This window comes from Podarcis raffonei, chromosome 12 (assembly GCF_027172205.1).
Source record: "Podarcis raffonei isolate rPodRaf1 chromosome 12, rPodRaf1.pri, whole genome shotgun sequence".
NCBI lineage: Eukaryota > Metazoa > Chordata > Lepidosauria > Squamata > Lacertidae > Podarcis > Podarcis raffonei.
Window position 1 is genome coordinate 14,394,131 of NC_070613.1, and position 21,171 is coordinate 14,415,301.

General features: G+C 41.9%; 1 protein-coding gene and 1 long non-coding RNA gene across 5 annotated transcripts in view; both read right to left on the reverse strand.

Annotated features, from left to right (window-relative positions):
• Positions 1 to 3,494: 3,494 nt before the first annotated feature.
• Positions 3,495 to 15,212, reverse strand: LOC128398338 (uncharacterized). The gene is made up of 4 exons (XR_008327092.1): positions 14,754 to 15,212; positions 14,093 to 14,204; positions 6,868 to 6,922; positions 3,495 to 4,723 (listed from the first exon to the last, which is right to left on the reverse strand). It is a non-coding gene; the product is annotated as an uncharacterized LOC128398338 (long non-coding RNA).
• A 21-nt stretch (positions 15,213 to 15,233) lies between these two features.
• Positions 15,234 to 21,171, reverse strand: part of DIP2C (disco interacting protein 2 homolog C) — a 295,768-nt gene continuing 289,830 nt past the window's right edge. For all 4 annotated transcript variants that reach the window (XM_053359327.1, XM_053359331.1, XM_053359330.1 and 1 more), the window contains 2 exons: positions 20,253 to 20,376; positions 15,234 to 19,120 (listed from right to left, as the gene is read on the reverse strand). In XM_053359327.1, the coding sequence (XP_053215302.1) occupies positions 18,868 to 19,120; positions 20,253 to 20,376 (377 nt within the window). In that variant the 3' untranslated portion in view covers positions 15,234 to 18,867. The remainder of the gene's footprint in view (positions 19,121 to 20,252; positions 20,377 to 21,171) is intronic.

The window sequence follows — 21,171 nt, forward strand, 5'->3', positions numbered from 1 at the left end:
CTCTCCCCCCTTTTCCTTTTGTCCGTAAGGCAATTTGAATCCCAGCCTTGGAGCACACTGCTTCTTCTACTTTTTCTTTTCTTTTTTGTAATTGTTAACCTAGACAATTTGTTGGGTTTTCAGCAAATTTAAAAAAAATAAAAATGAAAGCGAAGTTTTTAGGTTTTCGTAGAGACGAAGAAATATAATGACAGGAACATTTTAAAGAGATCTGAATGTAAGACATTTAAAACTGCTTAGAAAGAAAGAAAAAGCATACTACCTTGATGTAACATTTACCTGTTAATCACACGAGCTGGTTTTGTTCAGCTTAATTTACTGTTTAAAGGCATTATCTGTTGGTTTGTGCCAGTGGGTATATGACTGAATTTTGGGAACAGGGTTGACACAGCAGGTACTAGTCCTGCATATTTTTTCTTAAAACGACTTTCCCCCGGTTGTGTTTTGTTTCACTATTATTATTATTTTTTTCAATATATAGCTTTTATAACAAAAAAAATATTAGCTTTGATCTTATTGCTTAAAAAAAATATCACAGGGGACTAGGGTAGCCTTTTTGCTGAGCTGGATCTTAGAAAAATAATAATATTTAAATTTTAAATTTTTGCACATTTCATCCTCCTTCCAACATGAATGCTTGTAAAAAGGAAGCCAAAAAAGAAAAGATTTGGGGGGGAAAGACACCCAATTTTGCATCGTTAGTCACATATGGAGCTAAAAGGATGAAGCATAAGTAGAAAACTGGCTTAATAATTTGTCCCCTTACAATCCCCCATTCTGCACAGTTCCCCACCATATGGAATGTTATTTGACTGCCCGTTAATCTACAATTACTAACTCAACAGTAAATTAATTAAAGTCGGGGGATGGGGGAAGCACTTAAGTTTCACAGAAGCAGTTATGTCTATAATAATTGGTTATTGCCATCTCTATACTTAGAATGAAGAATAATGCATGTTACTTTTCCTGTATTAAAAGATGCTGTGATTTGTAAAAAGTTTGTCTTTTGCGGAATGTCTGGATTAAGAAGCGTTACCAATAGGAATGGATCGATAGTTGAAAACTGATTTCCCTCCTTCCTTTTTGTTTTGTTTTATGTATAGGTATATATATATATACACACATATATATACATATATATATAAATTGCATCCATGTTCAGAGACAATTTTTAATAATAGGTGTAAAGTTTATTTAACCAACTTTTTTTCAAAGATTCTCACCGTTTTTTAGGGGTTCTTTCAAAAAGGTGGTCTTAGACTCAACTAATGCCCATTAAACCCATAGCATTCTTCTTTTTTTACCCCCTTCAAGGTAGAAAAATAATTTGTAAATATTTATTTAGCGCTTGGATATTTATTGAAAGCGGTAACACAATGGAAATGGAAGAAAAAGCTCTCTTAGTTTTCTCTGGTATTGTCAGGGCCAGTAGGTAGATTAAGCTCATGCAAAGCCGTCTGTGATCTTCACTGCAACTGAAAATCATGAGAGATACAGCGGTGACAGGAATAGATACTACCAGATAATTTCCAAGTTGCTGTTACCACCGCTGAAATCAGATATGGTAGTAAGATGGGCGTATTTCCCCCCTGATTCAGAGATATTTGCACATGCGTATGCACGTACGATCTTTTACAGGCAAAACCTGCCTCATTCATATATGCAGAGGAGGAGGAGTTCTTGTCAGTCTGAGTCCTTCGCCCAGATGAATGGGGAAATCGTGGAGGTCCAGGAACACCTTAAAACCATCAGGGCCTCTGCATTTGGAAAAGGTTGCTATAGGTTTGTGTGAGCACGTCTACCAGCTTTATCTTAGTGACCTCACATCCTTTAGGAAATGAGCTTTCGTTGCTCTGCGTTGCGACTATAAAGGAAGTTTCACCACTATTTTGAGTGCAACTCAGAAGTGCCCTTTGATTATTTTACGATTTTTCCATGGGGAAAAACAACAACACAAAATAAACTTCGGTCCAGCCCTATAAAAAGCAAGTTTTTGTGTGAAAACTCTTCCTTTTTTCCCTCTCTCTTTTTTTTCTTTTGGTGTAAAATCATTCCAAGATATGTAATATTTAACTGATAGCTGCATGAAAATACGATTCGTGTTCTTTTTGGGGGTTTTTTCCCCCTCTCCCTTTTTGTCTCTGTTGACACGGTTGCACATTTTCAAGTTACTACAGTGTGAAAACTGTGTTTCCTTTTTTATATAAAAAAAAAATCAGAAAAAGAACAAAAAAAAATTGTGGCCTGGTTTTTGTATAAGTTTTAGGGGGGGAAATATAATTGTTTTAGGAATCTTGATTTAAAATAAAAATAAAAATATTCCCCCCCTTGCAAATCATAAAGCTATATTAAAGTGTTGAGCTTAGCCACTATGCACATTGTAATTTACTCATTGTGGCTGTCCAGTTCTATGCTGCATTCTGGCATTTTGTAAGCTGCTCTGACTAGCAATATATAGAGTCATTAAATGTGTTAACATTGGTTAATAAATGTATTTGAAAAGCCAACAAATGCTTTCTGGTTTTCCCTGTTAATGTTACAACGCTTGGCCTCTCAGAACGCATTGCACCGCTCATAATCCACACTGTTAGCAAAGCCTTAATGCACATTCATGCTTATTCCATTTTCACAGTGGGTAGAGGAGTCAGGGCTCAAGGTTAGCCTGGTCATTTTGCAAACTTATTACAGAACCAAGAGTTGTTGTAGTACAGTGGTACCTCGGGTTAAGTACTTAATTCGTTCCGGAGGTCTGTTCTTAACCTGAAACTGTTCTTAACCTGAGGTACCACTTTAGCTAATGGGGCCTCCTGTGGGTATAGAGCAGTAATAAATGCTACTACTACTACTAATACAGTGGTACCTCGGGTTACATACGCTTCAGGTTACAGATTCCGCTAACTCCAGCACCGCCGGAGCCCAATTTCTGTTCTTAACCTGAAGCACTATTTCTGGGTTAGCGGAATCTGTAACCTGAAGCGTATGTAACCCGAGGTACCACTGTATTATTAGTAGTAGTAGTAGCATTTATTACTGCTCTATACCCACAGGTCTCGGAGCCATTCACAAGATAATAAAAACAAGAATAACTCAATATTCCCTCCTCCCCAACACATTTAAAAAGGGCATTGGTTGTCAACCAGCCAAAGACCTGTTAAAGAGGTAAAAAACACAACAGCAGCACTTTGAATTGGGCTCAGAACCTAATTGGTAGCCAATGCAGTTGGGTCAGGATTGGTGTAATATGCTCAACCCGTGCCTTGCCCCAGTCAGCAACCTGGCCGCTGAATAGTGTTGTTGTTGTCATTTTAAATTTATTACCTGTAGTGAGAGTTCCAGAGTTGTGGGGCCACTGTTGAGAAAGGCCTCTCACATGTAGTATGGAACAATATCTAGGAACATTTTATATACAGTCGTACCTTGGATCCTGAACGCCTTGCAAGTCGAATGTTTTGGTGTTTGGTTTGCAAACCTTCTTTGGAACCCAAAAGTCCAATGGGGCTTCCGTGGCTTCCGATTGGCTGCAGGAGCTTCCTGCAGCCAACCAGAAGCTGCGCTTTGGTTTCCGAACGTTTTGGAAGTCAAACGGACTTCCGGAAAGGATTCCGTTCGACTTCCAAGGTACGACTGTACTGCCTTTCCTTGAGGAAGCCCAACCCACCTCCTCACAACCACCCCATGACGTAGGTTGTTGATGAGTTGGCAACTAGCCACAGAATGTAATTGCGAAAAGAATTTGATCCTGGCGTTTTCCAGTCTTAATCGAACACACTAAGCCATTTTGACCCTCACAGCGGCAGGAGCTGAAGTGAGTTCCTATTGGGTACCCTTAGATGGTGCACAATCCTCAGCTTTCAGTTCTCTTCTTTCCTTTTGGATCATTTCCTTGCAACGTGTTTGGGGTTTCCTTACAGTAGTCATAGATTTCTCTGCCTGTTTTAACTATGCTGAATGAATTCACATATGTGATCCCTATATAGGCACATCTGCTTTCCAACTGCGCTAGTAATTCTTTCTTCTTCTTTTTAAAAAAGATGTCTCAGAAGGAAAAACGAACTGGGCATCCGTATACTAAGAACGTTTAGCAGTTGGTAGAAAACACACACACCCCTCTTTTAACACATGAGAAAACCTTTAACTTTCCTTAAGTGTTAATAGAGGAAGTTTAGGATTAAAGGGGCTACGTGAAGAATCCATTGTGCGCGCTTAAGTCATTCACAAGACACTTGACATTTTCCACTAATCAGACACGTTTTCTAAAAGTCTGTATAGCTTTGGCAGTGCAAAAACTATGAGCTAGTAGAGAACGGGACACAATAAGAAAAGAATACAGAGGTACCTCAGGTTACATACGCTTCAGGTTACAGACTCCGCTAACCCAGAAATAGTGCTTCAGGTTCAGAACTTTGCTTCAGGATGAGAACAGAAATCGTGCTCTGGCGGCATGGCAGCAGCAGGAGGACCCATTAGCTAAAGTGGTGCTTCAGGTTAAGAACAGTTTCAGGTTAAGAACGGACCTCCGGAACGAATTAAGTACTTAACCCGAGGTACCACTGTATTCAGCATTCTTCTAAGAATGCTCAATCGTTTCCCTATGCCAGTGTTTTCTGGATATAGCTCCACATTGACACTACAGTCCTATAACACACTTACCTGGAAGAAAGATCTATTGAACTGGATGAGTCTTCTGAGCAGACATCCGTAGGGATTTCACTCTCATCAGAACCTAGGAATGACCTAAGTTAGTCATGATTTAAATGTGAGCTAATGTGCAAAGCAATCTGGGCGCGGGGGGGGGGGGGGGTTGACAAGATCTGCCGTGGGGCTACTGTCATTTCCTGCACTTTACTGTCTCACACCAAGCAGAGACACAGCAGGGGTGAGCATGGCTTGCTTGCTCCTGCAGCCTCCAACTCTGTCATGCATTTCCATTGGAAACTACAGCATTCATTCTGGAGGGGGGGGGGAATGGATCCAGGCATAAACATTAGCATGTGGAGTTTTGCAATGCTAATCCCTGTCCACTTTTGCTCCTCTTTTTTTGACAGGGTGGCGCTGTGGGTAAAAGCCTCAGCGCCTAGGGCTTGCCGATCAAAAGGTTGGTGGTTCAAATCCCCGCGGCGGGGTGCGCTCCCGTTGTTCGGTCCCAGCGCCTGCCAACCTAGCAGTTCGAAAGCACTCCCGGGTGCAAGTAGATAAATAGGGACCGCTTACTAGCGGGAAGGTAAATGGCGTTTCCGTGTGCGGCTCTGGCTCGCCAGAGCAGTGATGTCACGCTGGCCACGTGACCCGGAAGTGTCTCCGGACAGCGCTGGCCCCCGGCCTCTTGAGTGAGATGAGCGCACAACCCTAGAGTCTGTCAAGACTGGCTCGTACGGGCAGGGGTACCTTTACCTTTACCTTTAAGTAGTCACCCTACCACCCACAAAGGGCGCAGGTGGGGAGAAGTGGCTCTATGGCATTTCTTGTATAGTTTTAACTGTTGTCAACTGCTCTGATATCTGCTATGAATAGGGGTTTATATATTTATTTTTCTTAAGGTGCAGAGATCACACACATGCCAGCTAATTTGCGCATGCAGGCAGGCAAAGGTGCAAAACTTGTTTTACAAGTGGCATATAATATTTCATTCTGCGTTTGTGAGGCATCTATCTGTTAACATCAGGCAAGGCTTCTTATTATGGGCAGGCAGTGAGCTGATGACCGCAGTGCACAGACAGGCCAATACCTTTGCTGTGAATATTTTTGACACCTGCCAAAAACTTATTTGTTTTGGCAAGACCTACCCAGACATGTTATCTTATTTATGTTTACTTTGTTTTTAAATTAAGTCGATTTTATCTATATTTTGATCATTTTCTTGGGTTGCATTCAACTAAATTTTACTCTAAGCAGACTCACTGAAATTAATGAAGCAAAGTTACATCACTGGCAGTAATTTCAGTGAGTCTGAGTAAAAAGTTGACTACAACCCAAGAAAATTATGTCTACTTGTTTTTATAGTTTGTTGGCTATAAAAAAAGTATTTATAAAAAAATGTTTTATACTATTTTCATGCAAACTGTTTAGAGGTTGTAATTATCATTCATATATAAAAGATACTTGATTCAGCAGTCAAGTATATGTGGAGCTATATTGGGTCCATGTGTAAACATGCTGTTACAGGGTTGGAAGGAAAATATGAGTTTATTCTTTTAAATATATTTGCACACTTGGTGGTCTAACGTGAGCCAGCTTCTGCAATTAAGCAGGAAATTGCATAAATTAAAGCAACAATAAATGTTTGGGCTGGAGCAATATGTCCCACAGATGTGGCCTAAAAATTCCCTAGACTGAAGGCGCCATTTTGTCACATTGCCTGTATGCGGTTTCCAGGGCAGGTACAATACATTTTTGCACCTGAGGCAAACCACAAAATGGTGCCACACTCCCTGGCAGAGAAGAAGGGGTGAGTGACAATCTATATCAGGAACAAAGGGGGGGGGGAATAAAGATCTGCATCAGTATCTGCTGCTCTTGTGGATCCTGTCACCCGAAGAGGTCACCTCACCTCCTGTCTCATGGGTGGGCCGGCCCTGGCGGTTTCTGAACAAACACTCCACCAGCAGAGAGCAAGACACCCTGATTCTCTACTGAATTAAGTAAGTTCAGCTCCATACACTGTAGTGCAGGAAAGGTATCCTGGTGCCCTACAGATTTGGACTCCAACCCCCATCAGCCTAGTCATCACGAGAATTGTAGTCCATAACATACAGCAGGTACCACATTGGTGATGATGACTGAATTTTGATTTCTTAACTGCCCTTCACCATAAGATGCCAGGGCTGGTTTATAGCAATATGGTACAAAGAACAGTTGAAAACAACTTACGTGGATGACTTGGAAGGTTCACACATTCGCAAAGCGCACCGCTCGTGACGTAAACCTATATTGAGGCATAGTGATAATTAATTTTTTTTAATGATAAAATGGGTCAGTCAACTAGATTGGTTAAAAAGACAAACGCGATTTGATTTTTGGAAAAACAAATTGTAGGCAGTCCTAGCTTAATGGACTTCACACATCCAATAATATTCAGATCTCTGTAAGTGCTTTAAAAAATAATAGGGTCATCCTCAGGTTCCAGAAATGTTTCGATTGCAACAATAAGACCCATGCACTTGTTCTGGCACTTGAACACAACCCCACAGGAGCCTTCGCCAATCTCACTGAACTCTTTTGCAGAGCGTAACTGAAACATGCTCAGCTTCCCAATGACTAGGGTGGGAAGAACTGGAAGAGATGCACCCAAGGAGCTTGAAAAATGGAAACTGGGATCATAAAACCCTTGTTCCTTCTCAGCCACAAAGTAACTGTGGGACAGCCTCTTCATATATCACTTCTTGACTGTAAGGTTTTTTTTGTGTGAATGGACCATCTACTTTCTGTTCCATCTCACCCAACAAGGGTGAGGACCATCTTCCACAGCATCCAGGGGAGATAGTTTCCTAACCCTTTGTATCCTGTGTGAATAAATTGAACCTTGCAGGAGAGAGGACTGTAGGACAGCAACTGCTCTGAAATAATTGCTCCAAAGAACAGTCCTGTTATTTCCAGAGTAAATACAAGACTTCTGGCAGGGCGTATGGAAGAATTCTTACAAAAACAGCCAACAACAACACATAATAGGAGCGCAAGCGAAATTGGCAGTTCTAGTCACGGAGATAATCAGGCATGAAACAGAAGCATGATAACATTTACTGCATCTGTGTCTGCAAACACAAAGGTTATACCCTACCAATTCTTCTTCTTTTAAAATTCAGCATAATCCGTAATCAGTTATTTTCAGGATCATTGACCTTCGCTTTCACATTATGTGGGGGCAGGGGAGCACTTAGTTCAGATGCCTAAAATTATTAGCATTAACGTTTGTCATCCAATAATAGATATTTATAGACTTGTTTTTGACAGTGCCCTACAGCCCCTCACTACTGAAAACAGAAAGGCTCCAAAGGGAAGACATAGAAACATTCTAGCAGGCCATCAATCCCTACAGCCCAGCATATTCTACTTGGAGCCCATGGTTACATTTTCTAGTGCAAGGCTGCCATCTTTGGCTCCTGGCTTTCTCGCACGTCACCCTTTGAAAACTAGCACTGCAAGCAAGCTACGGTAAATAAATTCTGTTCAGTAAATTATGTGAGGTTTAGTCAATGGATCTATTGATGTGCCTTGCGCTTGGGTAAAAACAGCAGTTCTGAAGCAAGAGGCACATTTTCTTTTTTAACATGACATTATGCACATGCGTCCTAGCAGACAACACCCAAGAAAAGGCAAGATAATGCTTTCCACCTGCAGTTTTTTATATTAATTAGAAACACCAGCAACACTGAATTAGAAATTGAGAGATTTGGGTTTAAATGCCCACTTGACCAGAAAGCTCACTGGGAGAACTTACCCAGTCACCAATTCTCTCAGAATAGAAACATAAGAAGGGGGAAGGGTATGTACACTGCCTTATCCTTGGAGGAAAGTTGGGATATAAATGCCATAATTAAAGATCTAATTAGAATCATAGGATGGCAGAGTTGGAGGGAACCCTGAGAGTCATCTAGTCCAACCTCTTGCAATGCAGGAATCTCAACTAGACCATACATGATGATCTACTTAAAAACCTCCAAAGAAAGGGAGCCCACTCCCCCTCGTTCCCCCAACGTGCCCATAGAAAGCCTAGAAAAACACACCGACCCTGGAGCTATTTAGAGCAGGCTAATGCACGCCTCTCCAAATGTTGCAGAACTTCAACTTCCATCATCCCTGGCCATCAGACATGAAGATCAAGGCTGATGGGCGTCCCAACAAGATCTGCAGAGCTACAGGTTTGCCCACACCTGTATTAGTGTCAAGGCGAGATTGAGGAGGAAGAGGAGGAGGAGGAGGCTGAATGAGGAAAAGGAAAATTGGAAAATCTAGCTCCCCCACCAGAATGGGAACAAGCCTGGAACCTCGCGTGCAAAGAGGCCCACGCAAGTCAACAGAGCTTAGGAAGTGGCGATTACTCCACTAGGGAATCTCCGTCCTAACAATAATTCCAACTCTAGGATTGCTCAACCCCTTTTACTGTAGCAACAGACAACAATTTCATCCCGTTGCCCAGTCATTGTCCATTGTGTGGACTCCACACTTGCAGTTAGCTGTTGCTTAGTACGGCGATAGCTCCACATTTTCCAGACATTAGCTTCATCTGCCTATTGCCACATGAATTTTCAATCAGAACTATCATGTAAATCAGTTTCTGCCCCCCCCTTTTTAAACAGAAGCAAACTGCAAGGTCCCCCCCCCCTTAGTTCCACTCATCCCTGAAAGACCAAGGCTTTGTAATCAGATACTGAAATGAAGCTCTTCTGATAGGCTGTGGGGAAGAGATGTTCTGCTGCTCTTTCTTAGCAGTGAGTTTGGGGTGAGAAATGCCCCATTAAGGGCCCTTTAAAAATGCCCTGAGTCCCTAAAACTCCCCCCATCAATCTAGCATACATGACTAATTCACAGAGCATCAGAGAAGCCGCTGCTGTCAGCTAAGCAAAACCTCCAAGGCAGTGTACCTCTAAATAACAGCTGCTGTGCAGATGCAACTAGGAAACACTGGTGCCTATGGAAAAACAGATTGTTGGCCTATATAGACTTTCCTTCTGGTGCTGCAGGCCTTTTTGGATATACTTAACCCACAGGTGGCCCTGGAGGAGCGACAGACTTGACTGGAGAAGGGATTAGATCGGTTAAGGCAGCATTAAGAATAGGTGAATTTGTCAATTTCGGTTACTCTCAGTTTTTGATTTCCCCACTTTAAGTTCCATATTTCCACATTAGTTTGTGGTTTGTTTGTTTTTAAAAAAGCAAGCCTCCATGAAAGTTCAGCAGCATATTGGTGTGGATTTCTCTTAATCAACACATTTTTGCAAAGCACTATTTCCCCTTTATATAGACGGTTACACATTTTGGTAAGTTGTTTTACCCATACATACATTTTATGCTCATTTTCCTTTCGTATATGCATTTATGTGCACGTTACTTGACTGGAAAAACTGCGTTGCAAGATTTGGATAATTTATGTTTCAGTTTGCGTATTATTCTGGAGAGTCCAGGGTAGGTAGGTTGTGCATAAATAAAAGCTGAATCAAATCTCTCCCCCAACCTTGTACAGCATCTAATGCCTACTGTACTGTTCTTGCTTGCTAGATTCAGGCAGGGTAAGGTGGTATCATGGCTCAGTTAGTTATTACTGTCTTTGGTTGGGAGTTTATTGCCTTTTAAATAGGTTGTGCCCATGTGTCCTGCTTTGCAGAGGACCCTGACCGCCCAGTGGAATCGCTATTTGGTCCAAGTCCAGTTTAAAGATAAAAAGAACAAGTAGCAAGGGAGATCAGGGCCCTTGAAAGTGCCCATTAAACCTTAGCCCATGGGTAGGCAAACCAAGGCCCGGGGGCCGGATCCAGACCAATCGCCTTCTCAATCCGGCCCGTGGATGGTCCAGGAATTGGCATGTTTTTACATGAGTAGAATGTGCCCTTTTATTTAAAGTGCATCTCTGGGTTATTTGTGGGGCTAAGGAATTCGTTCACACCTATAGTCTAGCCCCCACAAGGTCTGAGGGACAGTGGACTGGCCCCTGCTGAAAAAGTTTGCTGACCCCTGCCTTAGCCCCTGGACAGCACAGAGGTCACCTGGCTGCAGTCTTCCACTCAGTGTGTAGTGTATTTCTACTTAGCTTAGTAATAATTTCTAAAGTTGCATCTATATGCATATATTAGTGTTATGAAAATCGGTGTCCTTTGCGGCTATGCTTTTCTCCCTACAGTGGCCGCTGTAATGAGAAAACCCCATATTGTAGCTTTTCAGGTTCTGTCTTGGGCCAATAGCCCATCCATTTGTGGACGAGTTATGCAGTGGCAAAATGGACTGTACCACTTTGGGCTATACTAGGGTGGCCACGAAAGAGGAAATGCAACAGCAGCAGTAGCAGCAGCAACAACAACATAGAGAGTACCAATTTGCATAATATTTGCATGTGACAATTTATATGGATACATGCAAAAGACTATTCTCATTTAAACAGAACAAATCTCACTCTAGTGAGGAAGAATATGAGCAGGCGGTTTTACTTTAAGCCAGTGAAAATGAGGAAACTAATGGGAATGAAGGGATGGAAGTTTCAGGGAGCTGGGCAGGGTCTGCAAAAAATAAGGCTAGGGGCCACAGGTTGCCCACAAGTCCCCTTGATATTCTCTCTCTCTCTCTGGGATTTTGAGCTTCCAGAGATTGTCATGTCTCAGCCTGTCTGGATAAAAGCCTCAGTGAATGAGAAGGAGCGAATTGGACCAAAACCTCCAGCACGTACAACATGTGTGCCCTGCTGAGCTACAGGCACCAAGATGGGGCAGGCTCGCTTCCATAATCTGTGTCTTCTTGTCTGGCTTTGGTGCCTGAGGGCACAGCAGACCCCCTTTTCCCTTTGCAACCTTTGATGGCCAAGCAAGAGAAGAGCAAGAAAGGGCTCCTTTGAAAGGGAGTCAGAAGGCGAGTCGAAATCCCCCGTGCTCATTTCAAAAGGAGGCTTCGTTGTCAAACTACATAAAGAGCTCGCTGTAAAGGGTTTTGCTCAGTAGGTCTCCTCTTAAATCATCAGGACAAACAATAATTGTTTAGGGAGCCCAAGGTGACCGAACAGGGCAGCAGCTACAGCCTGGGAGGGAGAAATGCCATAACTCTTTTGGAGAACCACATTCATCTTTCAACCATTAGCTTTCTTCCTTTTTTCCTAGAAGCATTTTGGAATAAAGCTCTTTCAAATTTAAGAAAACAGATTTATGAGCTTATGTTATATCATCTTACTGATTCTTCAGTGGCTGTCTATACTTCTTCCTAAACACGCCCCCTGGATAAAATATGTTTAGAAGCATGTACAATGAGATAAAGTATGTATTTCAGTATTTGTTTTTCAATTTAGTACATATTTAACTAATTTTTAAAAAATTGCAGATTAACACAGAAGTGGATTATGAGATTATGAAGTAACACATGGAGACTTGACACAAGCTGATCTAGCCAACCCTTGCCCTGAACTAGCATCTTCTAGCATTTCACTTTAATTATTTGTGATTTATGGAGTTTTAAAGATTTTTCCTTTTTCCTATATCGCAGCTTACATGCTTGTTTTGCCATTACTAGTCTCACAAAATGTTCCTCAGCACTTTATTAGCACGTTGAACCCCCAACTTCTTTGTTCAAACATTCACAACACCACATTTTAAGAAGCCGGCCACCCAGTGTCTGCAAGATCACAACTAATATAACCACGTGCAAAAAAAACCCTTGCATTTGTCAGCATATCTAAAAAGCTTCTCCCATGACTGGGGTGGGGATGGGGATGTCCCTCTTCCCTGTATTTCTTTACTGCAGTTCATAGCAGCCTTAAGTTCATCGTGCTGCACCTTATTCACAAAATTGTATCTGGTCACAGATCTTACAGGTGCGGACGAAGGATGCAGTGGATGCTTGCGACCACTGGAGGGCAATCTCGTGTTTGCTAAGCTGACCATCACGTGGTCCTTTGCTTAAATGAAACTATTCTCTCTGTTCAGGGCCTCAAAAACAAGGCTTGAGGTAGGAGCACCACTTGCAGGCAGCAACAGCTGTTGTGTGGTCTGTGCCAACTTGGTGGAGATACTCCACACCAGAGTTGCGTATCACTTGGGTCAGTGGTAAGCTGCATAGAGGTGTCCTTGCAATAAAGAGGAAATGGAGGTCGTACAATATACAAATCCCAGATACAAATGTCATGTCCTTTGGAACGTACAACGCCTCCGCTCATATTTAAAGCACAATATAGCTCTGTCCAGCTAGGCAAACATACACCAATAGCCAGGGCCAGCCCAAGACATTTTGGCACCACAAAATGAACCACAAAATTGCTCCTCACCTGGGAAGATGGAAGAAATGAGGAAAGGGGGAATCGAATCAACCTTTACCTGATGGGTTTAAGGGGAATCAAAGGCCCTGTTCTAAATCAAAGGGGCCTGTTCTGAATCACACTGGTAAGGTGCAGACCTCAGGAGACCCCCAAGGGCAGCCCCCACAATTTACCCGCTAGGGTGGGAGGAGACTAGCTGCCCTTCCTATTTGCTGACAGGCCACTGTAGGGACAGCATGGTGGGCTGCCGAGGAGGCAGATCCTGCCCCGTTGGATGCCGCCACCCGAGGCAGTTGTCTTGTGGGTGGGCCGGCCCTGCCCTTAGCATAGCTAGTCCAGACACCCGATGCTTCTAGCTAAGCCCTGAGAGCACCTCACCCCTTCATCAAGTACTCTTTATTTCTGGGAGAAATATAATGTTCTTCCCCATTTACCCACTGCAGACATTCCATTGCAAATGCAAATAAATAAATAAATGGAAGATCCTTTTTAATGTAACATCTGCCCTGGCTTTTACTTACCAGTGGTTTGAATTGGATGTGCATCTAAACGACATCACAGTCAATCACATTGCTTTGGATTGGATGCACAATCTAATGTGCATTTAATGTGCACATCCCTATCTATATTCTTGTACACCTATTAAATAACGCTAACTAAATTATGCCTAATTAAAGCTGGGCCAGGGCCATGATAAAATGAAATTCAGATTATTGCCTGTGTAGGGTGGTGAGATAAAAAATAGTTTATCTTTAATATTTGTGAAGAAGCTAAGCTGCATCTGTATGCCAAGCTACACCCAATGAAATTCCCTCTTGTTCTCAATTATTAAAGATACAGGAGCCCCATAAGTTTTTTCCAACTGGTCACCCCTGTAGCCCTCATCAGACATTTGTTCATGTAGAACAGGTGAGGATCTGCTTCGATGAGCTGTAGCATGAAAGTTATGCAAACTTTTTAATTCAGAAGAATTTAACATTTCCTTGAGACCATTTTTCATGCTGCCATATTTTTTTCTTCTTGGCTATTTCTGTTGCTGTCGTTTCTGCAGCAGTTATTGATCCTCTCAATTTGTGCCCCACACATTTCTTCCAAAAATTTGAGATTATAAAAGAAGATGTGTGTATATTAAAAAATGTATAGTCTTACCTCAAAATCCATATGCTTTGGAATTTCTGAAGTCCCATCCGTTTCTTTTTGAGCAGTCTTTCATAAGCTGTTGACAGCCAAAATATTACCACTGTATGTTCTCTAGCGAATGCTGCCTGACACAATTGCATGTTATCAGAATTTTAAAAATTCCATTACACATCAGCCAACTAACACATATTAAGTATTACTGCATTCCAGCCAAAATATGTTATAACAATCATTTTCAAGCTATCCTCAACATCACTACGAGCACTCATCACTACTGATTTTTATTTGCAATGGATAACCCCACTGAGGAATGTTGCTTCTTCAGCAAAGATCCCTTTCTCTTTAGAACTGATAGGCACATTTGGAATTTTGAGGAACTTTTGTGGGCGCCATCACAAAATGGCTGCCGTGAGGGGAGACACCAATTCACAAAATGGCTGCCTTTGTGGCTGCGGTCAGTCACAAAACACCCATTGCGCAGGAGGCAAATTGGTCAGTCTGAGGCACAAATAACTAGGCCCAATAAACCAAGCAAAAGTCAGAGGTGAGGTCTGAGCCCCAAAACACACTGAGAGTTTTCTACACTCAACAGAACACCAATTTCACAGAAGTCAAAACATAAGTTTCACAGAAGGCAAATTTCTCTCTCTCTGAGTGCTAGCCAACTCACCCCCCAATTTTCCTTGCTTCTCCTCTCAATTGGTATGGGGAGCTGGGGGGGGGCACATGCTGGCCCCCATTCCCAACATCCCATGTCTATGTCCATTTAACCCCTGTGTTGGATGGGAACGTGTCTGAAACCAGATTCTAAGTGTTTACACCTGTTCTACGCATTAACACAGTCCTGGATTGAAAAGAGGCTTTGTGTTATACCTTCTTGATCACTGCAGGAAGGTCAGAATTGGAGATGCCAAAGAGAAGGACAAATTGCTTCAACACAGTTATAAGAGTGACTGAATACGGCTTAAGTTAGCTCCATGTTGAATATTTTCTATTCTGTGACATATGCAATGATCCCAAGTCAACAAAAAATTTAAAAAACACCATTTTCTTTCACCAGAGTGTTAGGTGGGGCCCAAAGCTCTGGAAAATCTCCTTTAAAAACCTTAGCTAATTTCTTTTTCTTTTTTTTATATAAACAAACCTGATATTTTCAGAGCAACAAAAATAAAAGCTTTTATTTGTTCATTTGAATATAAAACAGGCGTTATCACAGATGTACAAAGCGTACTGGTGGTTTAACATACAAGAAGGTTGCTGTTTTGTTTGCACATAAAAATTTTCGTTTGAAACTGTGATTGGCTGAGTTACATGAATTTCTCTAACCAGTCACCACACTCTATGAAATAACGCTGCTAACATTCAACTGATAAAAGGGACAGTCTTCCCTTGGGTAAAGTGTCAAGCAGGATTAAATATATATAATAAACAAGCACCATGAGGAATCTGCTCCTGTTTGATTAGTTTTCGTGTTTAAATGTTCATTGTGGACCCTCTTTCTTTCTTTCTTTTTTATTTTAGTGTGCATGTGCATCAGGTTGATTACATGGTTTTTGTCTGACTTCAAAAGCACAAGGTCACAAGACAAACATTTTATACATTCTCATGAATGGTTTATCTACAGTACAGTTTCTAATACAGAACAATCCTTCTTTATTGCTGAATCTGATGGTACGTGTGTTTCTTTCCCCTTAACTTGCACGACAAAACTAGGAATTCAGTTCATCGACATTTACTGTCCTAAGTTTGAGAATTTAAACAACCACAGATGGCAGGTTGCAGAAGAGATCAGTTATTAACTGTGTCGTACGACTGCATTGCAGTCCTTTGTCCCCTTCCCCAGGAGTGGAAAGTTGACTTGGTGAAGGTTAAAAGTGATGCTTTAATAAAATGACAGCTAAATTTGTGTTTTGCAGCACTGAGATCAGCAATAGCAAGGACATCATCACAAGTTAGTTCATACACTGTAATTATGCTCATAATCAGTCAACGGCTTGTCTGAACCTTACAGCAACTTGACATTTCAAACAGAAAAAAATATATATTATTTTAGGGGACAGAAAAACCCCACACTTTGACAGAATGCTTCAGGGTTGGTCTTCGGAGCATGGGTAGAAATATTCACAGGGCAAATAAAATATGAAAAAAGGGGGCAACTGAAAATTAACACACACCCAAATAAAATAAAAAAAAGTTTTGCCATGGTGAGATGCTCTGTATTCTGCATGCAGACTTAAAAACCATCCCTCATCTTTAAGGACCCTCCCACCCCTGCAAAAATAAAAATGGGGAAACAATTAATGAATTTGGGGTCTTCAGAACCAAATGAAATCTGCAAAGGTAGACCAAAAAAAATAAATAAAAATCCCTTGTACATGTTATATAAAGGTCTTGTAGCTTCAGTCCTGCCTCTGTCTTAGTCATGCATATTCTGTCAGCAAGTTAACATTATTTCAAACCATTTAAAAAGCATTCTTGGACTGCTGCTGTTTAATGTTCACCCTTAAAAATCAGACACAGGTCAGCCAGGTTACACTGGAACAACCCAAAATATGCACTTCAAAACAAACAAACAAAAAAATGGGGGGAGGAAAACAATTGAATAATTAAGAGATCGACAATTCCATTTATCCGAAGACAGTGAAATTAGAAAGAAAATAAAAGGCAGCTGTGATCCATGCGTTCCTGTTCTTCCCCAATTGGCAGATTCCCTTTGGAACTGAGAGATGGGATTACTTGCTACACCAGTATCAGTTCCTCTGTTTGGCATAAGGACATGTTAGCAGATGCACCAGGCTGTGCCAAATAGTTTAGAGCGGCTTTTAAGCTACTCTCCAATAACAAACGCGTTATTAAGAGAAAGACTATTGAAAAACAACAGCTTTCTACAAAGTGTGAAGTGGATGGATCGCCACCGTCCCCTCGCCCAACCTAGACACAGAGGGCAGCAGGAAGGCAAACAGATGAACAAAAGCATAATTCTTGTGCAAAACGACCACCAAAAACAAAACAAAAACAACAAGAAAATCGTCCTTACCAAAAAATAATAACAACAAAACCCCCACAAACTTAAAAAAAGAAAGGACGATGACCAATATTGTGCAACAATGTTATGCAGCTAAGAAAAACAGTGATATTCTTCAAACCTGCCTTTTCTAACGTCTAAGAAGTGTATGGACATACGTGCCTGCACAAATATTTGTCACCTCCGCGGCAAATAAGAGAATCCTTCGTAGTGCACTGTTGAAGAGTCTTTGGCCACCAGCAAATCCTACCGCATTGCATGCACAGAGAGCAGGAGGCGGAATGGCTCTCGCAGGAACCCATTCTTGATCTCCACCACCGTGCCGGCTGGACTCTTCCAAGGCTTCCTAGGCTGAAACCGAGGCTCTTCCCCACTTCCTGCCTCTCCAGCACTGCTGCTCCTCCTCCTCTTCTCCAGGCTCCTAGAGCACACAGGGGGCTGGAGAAGAGCCACGGACTACGGAAGGGTGAGCGGCAGAGCGCTGGAGGCAAATTAGGGGCCAAGGGCAGCAGAGTTGCAATTCAGCGGCCTTGCGGAGAAGCAGGCTTGGAAGAGAGGGCAAGGTGCAGGAATTTATTCCAGCACGGCTACGGGAGCCACTCTATGCCCTGCCCTCTATGCAGGCACGGCAGAGGATTGCGACCTTCAACGTTTAACTCACTGCCTTTAAAGGTAGCAAAATGGTTTCGCTTGCTGGTATCTGGGAGATTCTTTTAGACAGGGATACTTAGCAATCCAGGACCGGTTTTTCCTCGAAGTTTGTGAATAATGTTAGATTATCTACAGTGGGAAAAGAGACACCATGCAAGTGATGAGTACTGCATCCTTTTAAAACTTTAAAATCTTTTTTTTTTGTCATTAGTGAATTTATATTTCATATATATATATTTGATGTGATACTATCCACTCAAGATAATACAACCCCTTTGTTTTTTATATTAGCAAACATTACAAGAGCTTAATATTCTTGAATGTTTCTCTTTTATACTTCTAAAGAGATCAAAATAAATTAAAGGTTTTGTACATAATTACAGAAGTAGTTAACTTATTTTATCTTTTTAGTTTAGTACAAAGATATCTGCAAGCTCATTGCCGAAATACACCTTATTTATAAATTTCTGTTCATTCTAACACTAATAATCAAAGGCTCTTTTTGCCTTTGCCTTTTTCAGCATTTCCAGAAGAGAAAGCTGTTAAAACTCTTAATTTGAGAAGGTGCTGTTTTGGGTATTTTCCTCGTACCACAATGTAGTTTCCTAAGACAATGGGATAGAAAATGGCTTAAAATTAGTAATGGATTCATATTGGAAAAGATTTTTATGGACATTTAAAAACAAGCAAACCAAAACAATTCAGTCATAATATGAGCTGTTTAAAAATATCCACTTGAAGGGCAGATTTAAAAAAAGAGAAAAATTAGCTACTTCGGTATAACATAAAATACAAAGCCATATTACTCAGAAAGCAGTATCATCCCAATAAGCAAAAAATAATCTTTTTTAAAAAGTCTAATAATGGGCTTTCCAACAAACTGAAGGCAGTACCCCAAAGTCCTTCTGTGTTAAAATGTAGTGGTAAAAGAAACACGTTTCACATTTTATGTCCTGCCAATAACGAGCGCGTCAAAAAGTCCTAATAGAAACAGTTCCGTTCTGAAGAGTGGCGTCGTTTTCTTGTCAGCACATCGTTTAGTGGACGTCCAAAAAAATTTGTTTATACATCTAGAGTACAGTCCATGGAAACCTTAATAGATACCAGACTACATGTTGTAGGCCACATAGATGGGATCTAGTTGGTCCGCCAAAAATCCGTCTCGTAGGTGCATACGCTGTTTCTCTCCACGGGAGTTGATAGGAATTACACCAACGTCCACCACAACCACCACCCCTACAATCAGGTAATGCTCCTCCAGGACCACATTGGTGACCAAAGGAACCAGGTCTAAGGCTTCTTGCTCGGATCCATCCAGCTCAACAACAACGACCAACAAGTTTGTCCAGGTAAACACCGCACTGAAATGCAAGTAGGAAAATCACATCACCCTATCATTCAGTGGTTCCACTGTCAATGCACAACAATTCCTTTAATCCTTGGACCGCCAGTGTGGTTGGGTGCAAGGGTGCCCTTGGGGGGCTTTTGAGGGCAAAGCACTTGAGCCCCCTTTTATCATGAGGTGGTGAGGGTGGTTATTTTCCCCCTACGCTTGAAAAATACAGACCAGGAGGAGGAGGTTGGGGGAGCAACGTTCCTTAGCTTTGGCCTCTTTCAGCAATTTGTGCTTTCCAAGGCTCGGATTGGTAATTTGACTATTTAAACAGAAAGTGGACCATGAGGGCAGGATCAGGGCCTTAGATTGGGGAAAGCCAACATGGTGCTCTCCAAACATTGTTAGACTCTAACTCCCACCAGCCCCAGATAGCATGGCCAATGGTGAAGGATGATGGGACTTGCAGTCCAACAACATCTGGAGGGCAGCTCACTGGCTACTCCTGCCTTAGATGAACTTTTGTGGCGGGCAAATGGTCCTGTGGAAGGGAGCTAGCAAACGAGTTATTCGCTGTGCCTTGGACATTAAAGCTGAAATGTATACAAAATAAGCACAGCGGCCATTCAGAAAGCAGAGTTGGTGATAAAACAGGCAACACCAGGCAGAATGGACATACTACCACCAACACTGCTTTGAAACAGTCATTTTGTGTTTATTTTATGTACATTTGATGCAATTATTCTCACAGTCAGAATTTCTGGCATTTCATTTACCTCTGACCCCACTGCTTACGTTTGTTTCTCTATAACTATGTGTGTATATATACTTGACATCTGAGGAAAACACTTCATGTATGTGATGAAGTGGACTCCAGCAAAAGCTGAGGCCATAATAAACCTGATTAATTGCCCAAAACCCTTTTTGGGGTTTTTTGCAATAGCAAAGCCAGAATGTATTATGTTTGCCATTTTGTTCCTGATCTTAAGAGCCACTGTATACATATTTTAAGCTTTTCCTCTTACGAAGCACAGCCCCCAAACTATATTAAGATTCTTCTCACAAGTCCTAAACACGCAGATCAGGGATTTCCCTCTTCTTCCTGCTACCGAACATGCCAGGTCCGGCCCTAACATTGGACAAAACGACAACGTACTTACCATTCTGTAATGCTCTTGTGTGCTCTAATTACAGACGTCTCGATATCTATGGGGTGATACCTCATTCCTCGCAGTTCCATGGCTTCATCTAGCGCACCTACCACATAAAGTGCATCATGTCGCTCTGGTTCAAGAGAGAAAGAGGGAGAAATCATTTATATGAAGCGTTAAATCACCTGTGCGAGGCAAAGAAAGCCGCATCAACACCACCTGGAAGATTTAGCTTTGTTTCTAGAGTCCATTGGTTTAATGGAGTTTCTTTCAGCCCAAGGGCCTCATTCCCAATTGGGCAACTTTCCAGGGGCTGCATGACAGCGGTAGGTGTTGACCGAGGAAAACGTGGGTGAAGCAACATATACAACTCTCTCCCTAGTACAGTAGGCTGCAGTCAAGAGATATCCACACACACGACATGCTTCATCCCTCACCCAGGCAAGCAGCAGGTATTACTCAAGGAGACACTGCAGCTAGGGTAGAATCACAGAAGGTGGGTGCAGAACAAGACCAGGGAGAGTTGAAGGTGGGGAGAGAGGAAAGGATGAGGTTCCACCTCCCTGGGTTTAATAAATTTCCATTTGGCTTCAAGACAGCTAAGCAGAAAAACAAAGCATTGCTTTCTATCAGATTAACACATGCAGCTGCTACAGCTCAGTGGCAGAGCACATACTTTCATAGGAAGCCATTCATAAATACCAAAACAATAGTAATACTATTAATAATCGTAATCGTAATAAATTGCATGTGGTTCCATCTGCAGCATCTCCAGAAAGGACTGGGAACGACTTCCTCCTGGAGATCCACTACCAACCAGTGTAGGCCAATGGCACAAAGGCAGCTTCCTACGCAAACCTTCTCATTGTAGGGAAGGTTAGAAAAGGGTGTGTGGAGCAAGGGGACTTCTTTTTTGAAATGTGCTATG